General features: G+C 47.0%; 1 protein-coding gene across 1 annotated transcript in view; it reads left to right on the forward strand.

Moving 5' to 3' along the window:
- The window catches only part of LOC128513488 (polymeric immunoglobulin receptor-like), a 29802-nt gene that overhangs the window by 3829 nt on the left and 11144 nt on the right, over positions 1–14829 (forward strand). The window contains exon 3 of the mRNA XM_053487248.1: positions 2667–2684. Within this exon, the coding sequence (XP_053343223.1) occupies positions 2667–2684 (18 nt within the window). The remainder of the gene's footprint in view (positions 1–2666; positions 2685–14829) is intronic.

The raw sequence follows: 14829 nt of genomic DNA on the forward strand, positions 1-14829 counted from the left end.
CTGGTGTGGCTGCTCAGTTTTAAAGAGCCCGAGGGGCAGTTAGCGCGTTGGCTCGAACGGTTGCAGGACTATCATTTTACCGTTCAGCACCGAGCGGGAAAATTGCACGCTAACGCCGATGCGTTATCCCGCCGGCCGTGCAGCAAGGAGCGTTGTCGACACTGCGAGCGGGTTGAAGAGCGTGTGGGTGGTCACGACATCGAACACACCCCGACCCCCGTGAATCAGAACATTCTCCCTGCGCAGTCTTCCGAAGCCCCCGTCGGTAATCGGCCGTCCGAGCCGGCGTGCAGCCGAGTCACTGCGGCACCTACACCATCGCCGGTGGTCGTTTCGCCTGTGCCACAGATGGACTGCGATCAGCTAATGGTCGAGCAGGAGAAGGACCCGGCATTGCAGCGGGTATTAAGTTGGGTTAACGCGGGCCAGAGACCGGATTATGCCGCAATCGCCCACCTGGGACCCGAAGAAAAAGCTCTCCACTCGCAGTTTCACCGACTAGCGTTGCGGGGGGGCTTACTCTACCGCCAGTGGGAACGGCCGTGTGGCGCTGGTGAATCTTTTCAGCTGCTGGTGCCGCGGACTTTGCGGGCATGTGTGCTGGGGATGGTTCATGGGCACGCGGGTTCGGGACACTTTGGGGTAACTAAGACACTGCGGCGGTTGCGTGCTCGGTTCTACTGGCCGGGTTGTCATACTGACAGCGAACTTTTTGTCCACAGATGCGATGTCTGCACGGCAAAGAATGGCCCTACCCAGCGCTCGCGAGCACCCTTGCAAGACTTTCGGGTGGGGGCGCCCATGGAACGTATGGGCGTGGACATTCTGGGGCCGTTTCCCATTTCTGATCGCGGGAATCGTTATGTGCTGGTGGCCATGGATTACTTCACCAAGTGGCCGGAGGCGTTCGCTGTTCCGGATCAGAGCGCTTCCACCACGGCTCGAGTGCTGGTGGATGAGGTGTTCAGCCGATTCGGCTCCCCGGAGCAGTTGCACAGTGATCAGGGGCGTAACTTCGAGGCGGAGGTGTTTGCGGCGGTGTGCGAGCGCCTCGGGGTGAAAAAGACCCGCACCACGCCCCTGCATCCACAAAGTGACGGCCTCGTGGAGCGGTTTAACCGAACACTCACCACCCAACTCGCCGTGCTTACCAGCAACCGGCAAAAAGATTGGGACGAGCATTTGCCTCTCGTGCTTTGGGCGTATCGCACAGCGGTGCAGGAGTCCTCGCAACTGACGCCAGCTGCGTTAATGTTCGGTCGCGAGTTGCGCACGCCTGGGGATCTGGTGTTCGGGCCCCCGCCTCAAGTGGATTTACCCACGAAACCAGGTTTGGACTATTTTTATTCATTAAAAGACAAACTGTTTCGTGTCCACGAATTGGCGCGTAGACACTTGGCGGACGCCGGGGTTAAGCAGCGCCGCGTGTACGATACCCACAGCCGGGGGCGTGACTTTGCTAATGGGGAGCAGGTTTGGGTGTATTCCCCCGGAAGGAAAAGGGGGCTTTCACCTAAGCTGATGTCGCACTGGGTGGGCCCCTGCACGGTCGTCGCACAGCTCTCTGATGTGGTCTACCGGGTGCGGTTGACGGGGCGGTCGCGATTGGTCGTGCTCCACCGGGACCGGCTCGCTCCCTACCAGCCCCACGTCAGCAAAACATCGAGCTCTGTGGAGGCCGGTCCGCCTCAGGAAGAGGGCTGTGCCCCGCCTTCCCCCGCAAAAAGACTCCGGCGTTCACAACGCCAGCGCCGGCCACCGTCACGCCTGCTAGACTGAGTTCGCCATGGTGACCGGGGACGGTCACAGCTCGGGTGGGGGCAATGTGGCGTGGGCGGGGTTCGGGTAATAACCATCATGCTCTGCGGGAGGGACTGTTTATGTGTTCACCGTGTTGGGGAAAGGTGTTTGGTTTAGTGGCTTCAGCCAGGGTATGTGTGATAGGGTGTTCTTGTTTTAAGCCGTCTCATGTGTTTGAGTTGTGAGATTGTGTGCTTAAATAAAATACTCCCAGCCATTTGCATTGGGCAGCAAGATAAGCTCGCTCGTCTCTCCACCATCCTTTCAGGCGATAAAAACGCCACAGTATGAACACTAAAAGAGTCAAGACCATACGACATAAACTAAAAATGTTTCACAATGTGTCCCTGAATGAAGGGAGGCTCAAAATCAAAAGTACCAGTCAGTATCTGGTGTGGCCACCAGCTGCTTGAAGTACTGATACAAAAAACCAAGATGGCGCTGGTGAGGTCGGCTGCTGTCACGACTGCTCCGACCACCTTTTCTTTGTTTTTGTTTTTGTTTTTTAAGTTAGTTTTTAGCATTTTAAAACCAGTCAAATTACCACCATTAAGTACATTAGTTATGATAGAGACACCCTTGTTTCTATTGGTTTACAATGTACTCACAATTTGACGTTTTTAACACCGGATCCGAGCTGGCCGAGTGAGATCTTGAGGGAGAACAATGCACACGACGCGAAACGGCGGCCCCGAGGAAAACGAGCCGGCGTCAGGAACAGGCTGAGAGCTCGTGCACACCTCACACCTCTGCTTAGTATCCTGCTTGACAACGTCCAGTCACTGGAGAACAAGCTCGATGACCTCAGGGCCAGGGTAAAGTTCCAGAGAGACATTCGGGACTGCAATCTCCTCTGCTTCACCGAGACATGGCTGAACCCAGAGGTGCCGGACCACGCCATCCAGCCGGCCGAGTTCTTCTCGGTTCACCACATGGACAGGACACGGGACTCAAACGGGGAAGTCAAGGGAAGGTGGCTTGTGTTTAATGGTGAACAGCAGCTGGTGCAACAGCGCGAGCGTTGTTCCTCTTACACGCTCCTGCACACCAAATCTGGAACTACTGTCCATCATGTGTCATCCTTTTTATCTACCTCGGGAGTTTACATCGGTCATAATCAGTGCCGTTTATATTCCACCACAAGCGGACACGGACACTGCCTTATGCGAGCTGCATGAGGCACTCATACAGCACCAGACACAACACCGGCGCCGAACTTTTATCAGCATATCACCTGCCCTACCAGGGGTGAAAGGACACTAGATCATTGTTATACAACGGTCAAGGACGGCTACAAGGCACAATCTCGCCCTCCGTTTGGTAAATCCGACCACGCCGCCATCTTCCTCATGCCAAAATACAAACAAAGGCTAAAACAAGAATTTCCAGTTCAGAGGGAGGTCGCGTGCTGGATGGACCAATCGGTGGCCGCGTTACAGGACGCACTCGATGACACAGACTGACACATGTTCAGGAACAGCTCCTATGATGATGTCAGCGTGTTTACGGAAGCGGGTTGTGAAATTCATTGGTAAACTAGCGGATGATACTGTGGAGAAAAAGACTATCAGAACGTTTCCCAACCAGAAGCTGTGGGTGGATAAAACCATCCACGACGCTCTGAGATCTCGCTACAACACGGGACTTGCGTCGGGGGACATGGAACCGTACAAGGCTGCATCATATAACATCCGGAAGGCGGTGAAAGAGGCGAAGCAGCGCTACAGGAGAAAACTAGAGTCACAGCTCCAACAGAGTGACTCTAGGAGCCTGTGGCAGGGTGTTAGAATTATTTTATATATAAAGGAGTTATTTCTACTCTCTTGCTCTCTTTCTCATAGATCTGATATTAACGTGTTAAATCTTTCCTGTCGCTATCTTCCTGTCTCCTCTTGCATCTGCTCCTTAAGGTGTGAACGCTCCCACGCTCACCTTCCCATTCTCTCATGTCTCTCTCCCCCTCTCTCTCTCTCCCCCTCTGTCTCCTTTCCCCTCTCCCCCTAACTCGAGCCAACATCTTGTGATCTGTCTCTGGACGGACACCTCTCTATCTTCCTCTCCTTTGATTCTTCAGGATCTCACCAGGACTTTTACAATGGTTCATGTTCTTTGTAGTAACATATGTCTATGGCACAGGCGTTTGGTCAAACATATATAAACCCCATCTTTTGCTGTTAATAAACAGAGACCTTTCTGACAGACAACGTGTGTGTGTGTTTGACTGAGTCTCTCCTGGCGCCAGAGAAGCTTACCGAAGCACAGCGGACAGACCAAGCAACTCGCCTCTCCTACTACGTAACTTTAGAAAAACTTTACACAGGGACTAAGGACAATTACGGATTATAAAGCAACAACAACCGGTATGACGAACGCGAACGTGACTCTAGCAGACGAGCTGAACACTTTCTATGCTCGCTTCGAGGCTGCAGCTAAAGACTCTAGCGATGCTAATGCTAGCGGTGCTAACGGCTGCAGACAGGAAGACACTGCCAGCACCGGAAGCGCGTTCATCATCACCGAGCACGATGTGAGGAGAGCCTTCAAGAGAGTGAACACCAGGAAAGCAGCAGGACCAGACGGCATCTCAGGTCGCATTCTCAGAGCCTGCGCAGACCAGCTAGCACCTGTGTTCACTGAGATATTCAACATCTCTTTATCTCAGTTGGTGATCCCCACATGCTTCAAAGAGTCCATCATTGTTCCCGTTCCGAAGAAACCTCATCCTGCCGCCCTCAACGATTATCGCCCTGTAGCCCTCACCTTAGTAGTGATGAAGTGCTTTGAATGCCTGGTCATCATTTCTTCACTACCAGACACACTGGACTGACTATAGTTCGCTTACTGTCCAAACCGCTCTACAGATGACGCTATCTCTCATCTCCTTCATACATCTCTCACTCACCTGGACACTCGGAGGGGGAATTATGTGAAAATGCCCTTCATCGATTACAGCTCTGCATTTAATACCATAGTTCCCTCCACACTCACCACCAAGCTGAAGCACCTGGGACTCAGCTCATCAATGTGTCAGTGGATCTCCAATTTTCTGACTGGCAGACCACAGGCAGTAAGGATGGGCGGACATGTCTCAGCCTCCCTCACTCTCAGCACTGGAGCCCCCCAGGGTTGTGTTCTGAGCCCCCTGCTGTACTCTCTGTACACCTACTGTATGACTGCGTGACCACTACCAACTCCACCACCATCATCAAGTTTGCTGACGACACTGTCGTGGTGGGCCTGATCACGAATAACAATGAGACGGCCTACCTGGAGGAGGTTGGAAATCTGGAGAACTGGTGCCAGAGGAACAATCTCCTCCTGAACGTCAGAAAGACAAAGGAGCTGATAGTGGACTTCAGTACAAAGCAGGTGAGGAACTACCAGACCCCCGTCATCAACAGAAGCCCAGTGGAGAGAGTGGACAGCTTCAGATACCTCAGTGTTCACATCACGCAGGACCTGGCACATCAACACAGGCCCGGCAGCGTCTGTACCACATCAGACGCTTGAGAGACTTCAGACTGCCCTCCAAGGTGCTCAGGAATTTCTACTCCTGCACCATAGAGAGCATCCTGATGGGAAACATCACAACCTGGTTCGGGAACAGCACCATGCAGGACAGACGAGCTTTACAGAGGGTGGTGCGATCAGCTGAGCGCATCATCAGCACCGAGCTCCCTGACCTGCACTCAATCTACACCAAGCGGTGCTGGACCAAGGCCAGGAAGATCGTGAAGGACCTCAGCCACTGCAACAATGGACTGATCACTTTTGCGGTCTGGGAAGCGATTCCGCTCCCTGAAGGCCAACACAGAGAGACTGAGGAGGAGCTTCTTCCCGCAGGCGATAAGGTCTCTCAACCACACCACTATGCAGAACTAACACAATCTTTTCACAATCAATCAATCAATCAATCAATCTTTTTACATCCATGGACACTATGGACAAATCCACACACATCTACCTTCACATCTACACTACATGTTTACGTTTACATTGTGGAACAATGCACAAAGACACTTTAATAATGGCACCTTAATAAGACACTTTTTTTCTATGCATATTTGCACACCATCTTTCTTCCAAAAATATCAAAATTTCGTGACAGGAGGATGTCACGAAACGGGCTAGCCTCGTTTCGCGCCGACAGGAATGCAGCTCTGTGCGGTAAGACTCGCGGTGGCGGCTTATGTGTTTACATCAACACGAAATGGTGCAAGAACTCTGTGCTAGTTTCTAGTTATTGCTCATTGCTAGTGGAGTTTGTGATTGTTAGATGCAGACCTTTTTATTTACCACGGGAATTCACCACTGTTTTCATTATCGGAGTGTACATTCCACCTAGCGCTAATGCTAAGGAAGCACTATGGGAACTGTATACAAAGATCAGTGAACTGCAAAATACACACCCGGATGGACTGTTTATTGTTGCTGGAGATTTCAACCATGCAAATCTCAAGTCAGTGCTTCCTAGATTCCATCAGTATGTGGACTTTGCAACGAGAGGAAAAAACACGCTGGATCTTGTTTACACAAACATCCCCGGCGCATATCGGGCAGAGCCCCGCCCCCACCTTGGCTACTCAGACCACATCTCTGTTATGCTAATTCCAGCATACAGATCACTCGTCAGGCGCTCAAAACCGGTTCTGAAGCAGGTGAAAACCTGGCCAGCAGGAGCCATCTCTGCTCTTCAGGACTGTTTCGAGAGCACTGACTGGAACATGTTTAGGGAGGCTGCAACTTACGGCGACTTCACTGACTTGGAGGAGTACACGTCATCAGTGACCAGCTACATCAACAAGTGCACCGATGACGTCACTGTCTCCAAGAACATCATCTCACGACCCAACCAGAAACCGTGGATTACTGCGGAAGTGCGTGCACTTCTGAGGACCAGAGACTCTGCCTTCAAAGCGGGAGACAAGGTGGCCCTCAGAACAGCAAGGGCCAAACTTTCTCGGGCCATCAGAGAGGCAAAGCGCGCACACGCCCAGAGAATCCACAATCACTTCAGGGACAGCGGCGACACACGGCGCATGTGGCAGGGTTTACAAGCCATCACTCACTACAGGACGACATCAACTGCCTGTGACAGTGACGGCTCCCTTCCAGATGCGCTGAATAACTTCTATGCTCGGTTTGACAGGCAGAACGACGTGGCGGCGAGAAAGACCACCCCTTCTCCGAATGACCAGGTGCTGTGTCTCACTACAGCTGAGGTGAGGAAAACTCTACGCAGAGTCAACCCACGTAAAGCTGCTGGACCAGACAACATCCCAGGCAGAGTGCTCAGAGAATGTGCTGAACAGCTGGCAGATGTTCTCACAGACATCTTCAACATCTCTCTGAGCAGCGCCGTCGTTCCCACGTGCTTCAAGGCCACCACCATCGTCCCAGTGCCCAAGAAGTCTACTGTGTCCTGTCTCAATGACTACTGTCCCGTTGCACTCACACCCACTATCATGAAGTGCTTTGAGCGGCTCGTCATGAGACACATCAAGACCCTGCTGCCCTCCTCACTGGACCCACTGCAGTTTGCGTATCGTCCTAACCGCTCAACGGACGATGCCATCTCCACTACACTACATCTTGCCCTCACACACTTGGACAAGAAAGACACATATGTTCGAATGCTGTACATAGATTTCAGCTCAGCATTCAACACTATCATCCCCCAACAACTGATTGGGAAGCTGAACCTGTTGGGCCTGAACACCTCCCTCTGCAACTGGATCCTGGACTTTCTGACCGGTAGGCCTCAGTCCTCAGTACGGATCGGAAACTGCACCTCCAGCACCACCACACTGAGCACTGGGGCCCCACAAGGCTGCGTGCTCAGTCCCCTGCTGTTCACACTGCTGACTCACGACTGTGTAGCAACACACAGTTCTAACCACATCATTAAGTTCGCTGATGACACGACCGTGGTGGGTCTCATTAGCAAGAACGACGAGTCAGCATACAGGGAGGAAGTGCAGAGGCTAACGGACTGGTGTAAAGACAACAACCTGTCTCTAAATGTTGACAAGACAAAGGAGATGGTTGTTGACTTTAGGAGGACACGAGGCGACCATTCTCCGCTGAGCATCAACGGCTCCTCTGTGGGAATCGTCGAAAACATCAAATTCCTGGGTGTCCACCTAGAGAAGGACCTCAGCTGGTCCCTCAACACCAGCTCCCTACACAAGAAAGCCCAACAGCGTCTCTTCTTTCTGAGAAGACTGAGAAAGGCCCAGCTTCCACCACCGATCCTGACCACCTTCTATAGAGGAACTATCGAGAGCATTCTGAGCGGCTGCATCACTGTCTGGTTTGGGAATTGTGCCATATCGGATCGCAAAACCCTACAGCGGATAGTGAGGACAGCGGAGAAGATCATCGGGGTCTCTCTCCCCTCTATTGAAGACATCTACACCACACGCTGCATCCGCAAAGCCACCAGCATTGTGGCTGATCGGACACACCCCTCTCACACACACTTCACACTCCTGCCATCTGGAAAAAGGTACCGAAGCATTCGGGCACACACATCCAGACTGTGCAACAGCTTTTTTCCACAAGCCATCCGTCTCCTCAACAAAAAGGGACTGGACTGATAAACACACACACACACACACACACACAGACACACACACACACACACAGACACACTAACACAAACATTATCACACAGCTTAACTCAACTACCTCAAAATATTGGGACTGGACTGACTAATCAACACAAGTGCAGACACACTGACCTACACCAACAAACTGTTTATCTTTTTGCACAACGATCACTACTGGACTAATTTTGCACTAATTCCTCTTGCTGCTGTTTTTAAAGAATGTTTACTAATTCCTCTTGCTGACTAATTTTGCACTAATTCCTCTTGCTGCTGTTTTTAAAGAATGTTTACGTTTACCCACTACCTCAACACCATATTTTATGTTCTGTAACTGTTACGTTTAACACCATATTTTTATGTTCTGGTATGTCGTGGTTGCGCACTGTCACTTTGTTGTTGCTTTTGTTTGCACATTTGCACGTGCACTTTATGTTGTCTATAAAAATGTTATACTTAGCTAGTTAGTTTTTTTGTTAATTTATGTTGTAATTTATGTTAGGTCTCTCTGTCCTGTCTCTGCTAGCCAGCTAACTAGGCCTCTTGGTTAGCTAGTTTAGTGTCTCTGTTAATTTATGTTGTAGATTTATGTTGCATGTAGCACCTTGGTCCTGGAGGAACGTTGTTTCGTTTCACTGTGTACTAACTGTATATGGTTGTAATGACAATAAAGCCTACTTGAACTACTTGAACTTGAACTTGAATGTCTTCCCTGTCCCGCAAGGCATTGAGATTGCCTGCAATGACAACAAGCTCAGTCCGATTGTGATGTGATATACCGCCCCAGACCATGACGGACCCCCCACCTCCAAATCGATCCCGCTCCAGGGTACAGGCCTCGGTGTAACGCTCATTCCTTCGACGATAAACACGAATCCGTCCATCACCCCTGGTGAGACAAAATCGTGACTCATCAGTGAAGAGAACTTTTTGCCACTCCTGTCTGGTCCAGCGAAGGTGGGTTTGTGCCCATAGGCGGCGTTGTTGCTGGTGATGTCTGGTAAGGACCTGCCTGAGCACTGAGGGAGGGATTGTGTGTTCCTGGTGTGACTCGGGCAGTTGTTGTGGCCATCCTGTACCTGTCACGCAGGTATGATATTCGGATGTACCGATCCTGTGCAGGTATTGTTACATGTGGTCTTCCACTGCAATGTTGATCAGCTGTCCTTCCTGTCTCCCTGTAGCACTGTCTTAGGCGTCTCACAGTGCGAACATGGCAATTTATTGCCCTAGCCACATCAGCAGTCCTTATGCCTTCCTGCAGCATGCCTAATGCACGTTCACGCAGATGAGCAGGGACCCTGGGCATCTTTCTTTGGGTGTTTTTCACAGTCAGTAGACGAGTCTCTTTAGTGTCCTGTGTTTTTAGAACTGTGACCTTAAATGCCTACTTTCTGTAAGCTGTTAAGGTCTTACTGACCATTCCACAGGTGCATGTTAATTAATTGATTATGGGTAATTGAACATGCATGGAAAACCCTTTACAATGAAGATCTGTAATGTTATTTGTAAAAGTGTTACGGCTATTACATTATTACTATGTCATTTTTATCTGAGTATCTCTCTGTTTAGATTGTGTATTTCGTTATCATTTCAGTTTTCTTGATAGCATCGTATTCTGTTGGATATTGTTTACTGAAGTGTTAAATGCTTTTTGATTAGCAGTCGTGTCATAATAGTAATGTAGTTACAGTACATCTAAACATGTCAAGAGATCATACAAAAGGAGAAAATTATATCATTGTTAAAGTCAGACACATATTATGTGACCTTAATCCCTTGGAAACAATTTTACGCCCCCAGATTACTGGGTTCTCTTATTGTGTCCTTTTGGCATAAAACCAGGACATTTAATATTATATAAAGTCATTTTAATAATTTCAGATTAAGTAAATTCTGGTTGAGTTACAATTACAAATATTTCTCCTAATTATAATTTCTCATTTTTATTGGTTTAATTTCAACTACTACAGATCCTACAGATTCTTGCAGTAAAGAACGCATGTGAGTAGAGAAATACTATTATACATTGCTGATATAAGTACATACTGTAAATAGTATTAGAGTAGGTATAACCCTGTTGTACCCATCGCTCTGGAACAGGCTTAATCTGGACTCATTAGAGCTTTGCAAAAGTCTAGTCTTTATGCTTCCTAGAAACTGAAGCCTTTACTCAGATTAGTAAACTCAAACTGTGTGCGTATGGAAATGTTCTCATTTTGACTTGTAAACATAGTTATGGTTTTTAACATCTAACTTCACCAAAAAGTTTAACTGATCTCTATTTATGATTTTTTTTCTGACCACATTTTCTCCACAAAGTTAATGGTTCAGCACTATCTCTCCAGAATATAATAATGGTTCTTAACCCAGTTCCAGTCATTTTAAATGTCCTTAGTTGTTATACTGTTTGTGTGTGTGTGTGTGTTCTGTATGTTTCAGAAGACCAGTGGAGTTCTGTATAGCAAACGACTGAAGGATGCGATATTGATGTCATACAGTATTTAAGGAGCTAAACTAGATGTAAATTTTTGGCTTATTTAATTATTGTCATACAAAAAGCATGTCAGTTGTGTGCTATTGAATTGTGTGCAAATTAAGGTTCGAATGCAGTTTTATGTATTGTGTCGGTAACTATAATAAATCTTATGTTTGCTCCTACATGACTACAAGTTTATATGAGATACTGTATTTAAATGTGTGACTGAAATCACATCTATAAACATTACAACCATTACAGTTTTTATCCGTTGCTTGGCAGCATTTCTGAAATCATCTTAAAGATTTCAGGAAATTTTAAATGCCCTCTGGTTCATTGCTTGTTAGACAGGTATCGTCTCAGGTTACTTGGGTTACTTGACTGTAACCCTGTTCCCTGAAAAAGCGTGAATGAGATGCTGCATGAAAACGCTATTGGGAGCGGTCTTTGCGCAACTAGTTGTTTCAAGTGTTCAAGTAACCCGAGACGTTCCCTTTCAAAATCTTCACTCGATGCTGCGTGAAAACGCTATTGGAAACGAGAATACCAACGCCGCCGCATTGATCAAAGATCATCAAAGAAGTCTGGACCTGACTCTGGGATGCTGACTTGAGGACCTGTGAGCCCAGAGTGACATGGACATACAAACTATAAAATCTAACAAATGTGTGCGAAGGGGACCTACTGTACCTGCCGCATCACACACTTGTTGCAATGGGACACCTCTTGCCAAAGCCACTGACAATGCAAGCCCCCTAGGTGAATGGACCCCAATTCCTAGAGGTGAAGTCTGACCACGCACCTCATAGGCTAGGGCAATAGTATCCCTCACCCGATGTGACATAGTTTGTCTAGTGGCAGCCGCCCCCCGGTTGCGGCCCTCATAACATAAAGTATAAAAAGCTGCTCTTATTTGCGCCACTGACTACTGCGGTGGACGTAAATCTGTAGAGCACGTACTGGACACAGTACGTGAAGTCTTTCCTGCTCCGGAGCATTAAATGGTGGAGGACAGAAGGCTTCGAGTACAACTGGGTACATGGTCGAAAATGGAACTTTCAGGTGAGGATGCAGAATAGCTTTGACCAGGCCAGGGGCAAAGTCTAGGCAGGATAACGAGACTGACAGCGCCAGCAAATCCCCAATTCTCTTTAGAGAAATAATTGCTATTAGAAAAACCATCTTAAGGGTCAGAAACGTAACCGGTGCTGACTCTAGAGGTTCAAAAGGGGTCTCACCCAAACCTTTGAGCACAATTACTAGGACTATCTTTCTAGTGGGCGGCCTCGACCGTTTCGCTCCATGAATAAAGCGGGCAACTAATGGGTGCTTTCCCACAGAAACCCCATCAATCAGAACATGGTAGACCGAAACGGTGATCACATACGTTCTGAGAGTGCTAGGACGTATGCCTGCAGAAACTCCAGCACTGAAACAATCTAGCAGTGGACTGGGTCTACATGGTTTGCCATACACCAATTTTTAAAACCATTCCATCTGAGGGCATAAGTTCTTCTAGTAGAGGAAGCCCTAGCACAAAGAATAGTTTCTATTACATTGGCTGGAAGACCAGCATCTCTTAACTTGCCCCCACATTCTATTTTAGTCTTACTGTATGTTCATTTTAAATCTAAGTAAATCATGGGCCTCCGAGTGGCGCAGTGGTAAAGTGCTCGCCCTATCATCCGGAGATCGCTGGTTCGAACCCCGGGTGATGCTGTTTTCCTCTCACAGCCGGAGGCACAGAGAGAGCTGATTGGCCGAGCTCTCTCAGGGGGGAGGGATGAGAGGTACTTGCGCTCCCACGTTGCATGCAGCTTTTTCTTGGCGTTCAAAACCCAACGAACGCAAGGAAACGGCTTCTAGTGCGTTTTCTTCACGTTCATTTTACGCTTCGGAGGACCGGATATATCCCATGATCCTACATGGTATACATAGGGAAATGCGGAAAAAGGCAAAATAAAATAAAATAATTTTTAAAAAACTTACGCAGAAATTTTTCGCTTTTTTTTTAAACCACAAAAAAAACTTCCTTTAATCCGACGTTGTGCAGTCAGAGAGTGAACCCGGTAGCGGCGGGCTTTCATATCCAGTTCCCGACACACTGCTAACACACAAACTACAGTTGGGGCTGCAGGCTGACGTTAGACAGAGACAAACGAACGCCGGTGTAGAAGTCAATCAAGCGCCACTACAAAACACAACACAAACGTCTAGGACGTTCAGAGCACGTTCGTTTATCCAAAAACTTAACGCCCGTGTGAACAAGGCCTTAGCCCAAACTGCAAGTCTTTGGACTGTGGGAAAAATATCTACTTGCTTTGAAAAATAGGTGAAGCTAAAAGGTCTCTGAGGCCCTCTAGTGGCTAACTGCAATAGTTCACGTGATCAAGGTCCCTTATTTAAAAGTTATTTTTTATCAGTTTTTCTGAAATATGCTTCTAACATGGATAGATGAATTAACCAAACAATAGATAGATAGATAGATAGATAGATAGATAGATAGATAGATAGATAGATAGATAGATTGGTTAAATGATAGACTGATTGATTGATTGATTCCACAGTTCCATGGCCTCCCTCCCTGTTACAGGAGTGTAAGGCTGCTTTCCTTTAAAAGCTACTTGACCAGCACTATGGTTGTATAACCACACACTTTTTGTTCTTTTTTTTAATGTAATAAAAATGTTTTTAAATTTATAAAGTAATTTATTTGTTTGTTTCTTATAGAAATTAAGGATAATGTGCATCTCTGCTTTTACATGCTGTTGGTGGTTTTATTTATGGTTGTTCAAATTTAAAGCATGTAACAGGCACAGAGAAGGAGAAAGAAAGGGAACTACGCTAATACAAAGAAACTCCAGTCAGAAGGATAACGGTCATATGAGTCTTTTACACAAACATGAGTTTTCACTCACTAGTTGCGTCTGTAACTCACTTTGGGATATTGTTCTGTATATCAGGTAAGACTAAACCGTATAATACCTACAGGTATATAAAATATGATTGTTTCATTTCCTCAAGATTAGAATAAGCGGATTATATCATAGACAGATTCCTTTTATGCACCAATAACTGTTAATAAAAATCTTTTGTCACTGTTAGACTAAATTTCTCTGAGTATTGACACAGTGTCTTCTGATTCAGTCCAAATCATCACGAATCAGTGTGTGTGTGATGCTTATGCAAACTTTATAACATTTTATGCTTATGTGCAGATGTAGAGAGCATGAGGACGCTGAAAAATGTCTGTATAACATGGATCGTTCACTATTCCGTGACTTTATGATGCGCGATACAAAATAAACCCTAAATTCTGGTGCAAATTGAATCACTGGTCCACCTGCAGTATAATAGCCCATGCAAACCCAACTGGAAGTACATCAGTCACTGATTATCCAGAGCAGAATATATGCACTGTGGAAATGAATCCCGTCTCTGATTCCGGAACGTATTGTAACAAAACTTTCTGACTGTTTTATTAAGATTAGAATTCAAGCAGCAGCCTAATAAAATCATTCAAAACCGAATAACTTAGAGGAAACCGATCAAGTATGAGGAGAACAAAAAAACTCGATGCACACAGACCAGAGGTGGGATGCCTAGTAGCTACTAACTGCCTTGTTTATACATGTTTATACCAAATACAACACTGATTGCGTTTTATGGTTTTAAAACATTTTGACCTTTGTTTTTGTTTTTGTTTTTTTTTGTAATTTTTATGTTTTTGGATATTGTTTATTGAAATGTTAAATGCTTCTCATTGGCACTTATGTCCTAATAGTAATGTACTTTAACTCAGCGAGGTCATTCCATGTGCATTCAAAAACACAAGACAAGAGATTATACAAGAGAAGAAAACATTTGGACCATCTGAATCACTGTTGAAGACAGACACGCGTTAGGTGACTCTTATCCATTTGAAATAGTTTGTGCCCCCAG

This window comes from Clarias gariepinus, chromosome 25 (genome assembly GCF_024256425.1).
Source record: "Clarias gariepinus isolate MV-2021 ecotype Netherlands chromosome 25, CGAR_prim_01v2, whole genome shotgun sequence".
NCBI classification, from domain to species: domain Eukaryota; kingdom Metazoa; phylum Chordata; class Actinopteri; order Siluriformes; family Clariidae; genus Clarias; species Clarias gariepinus.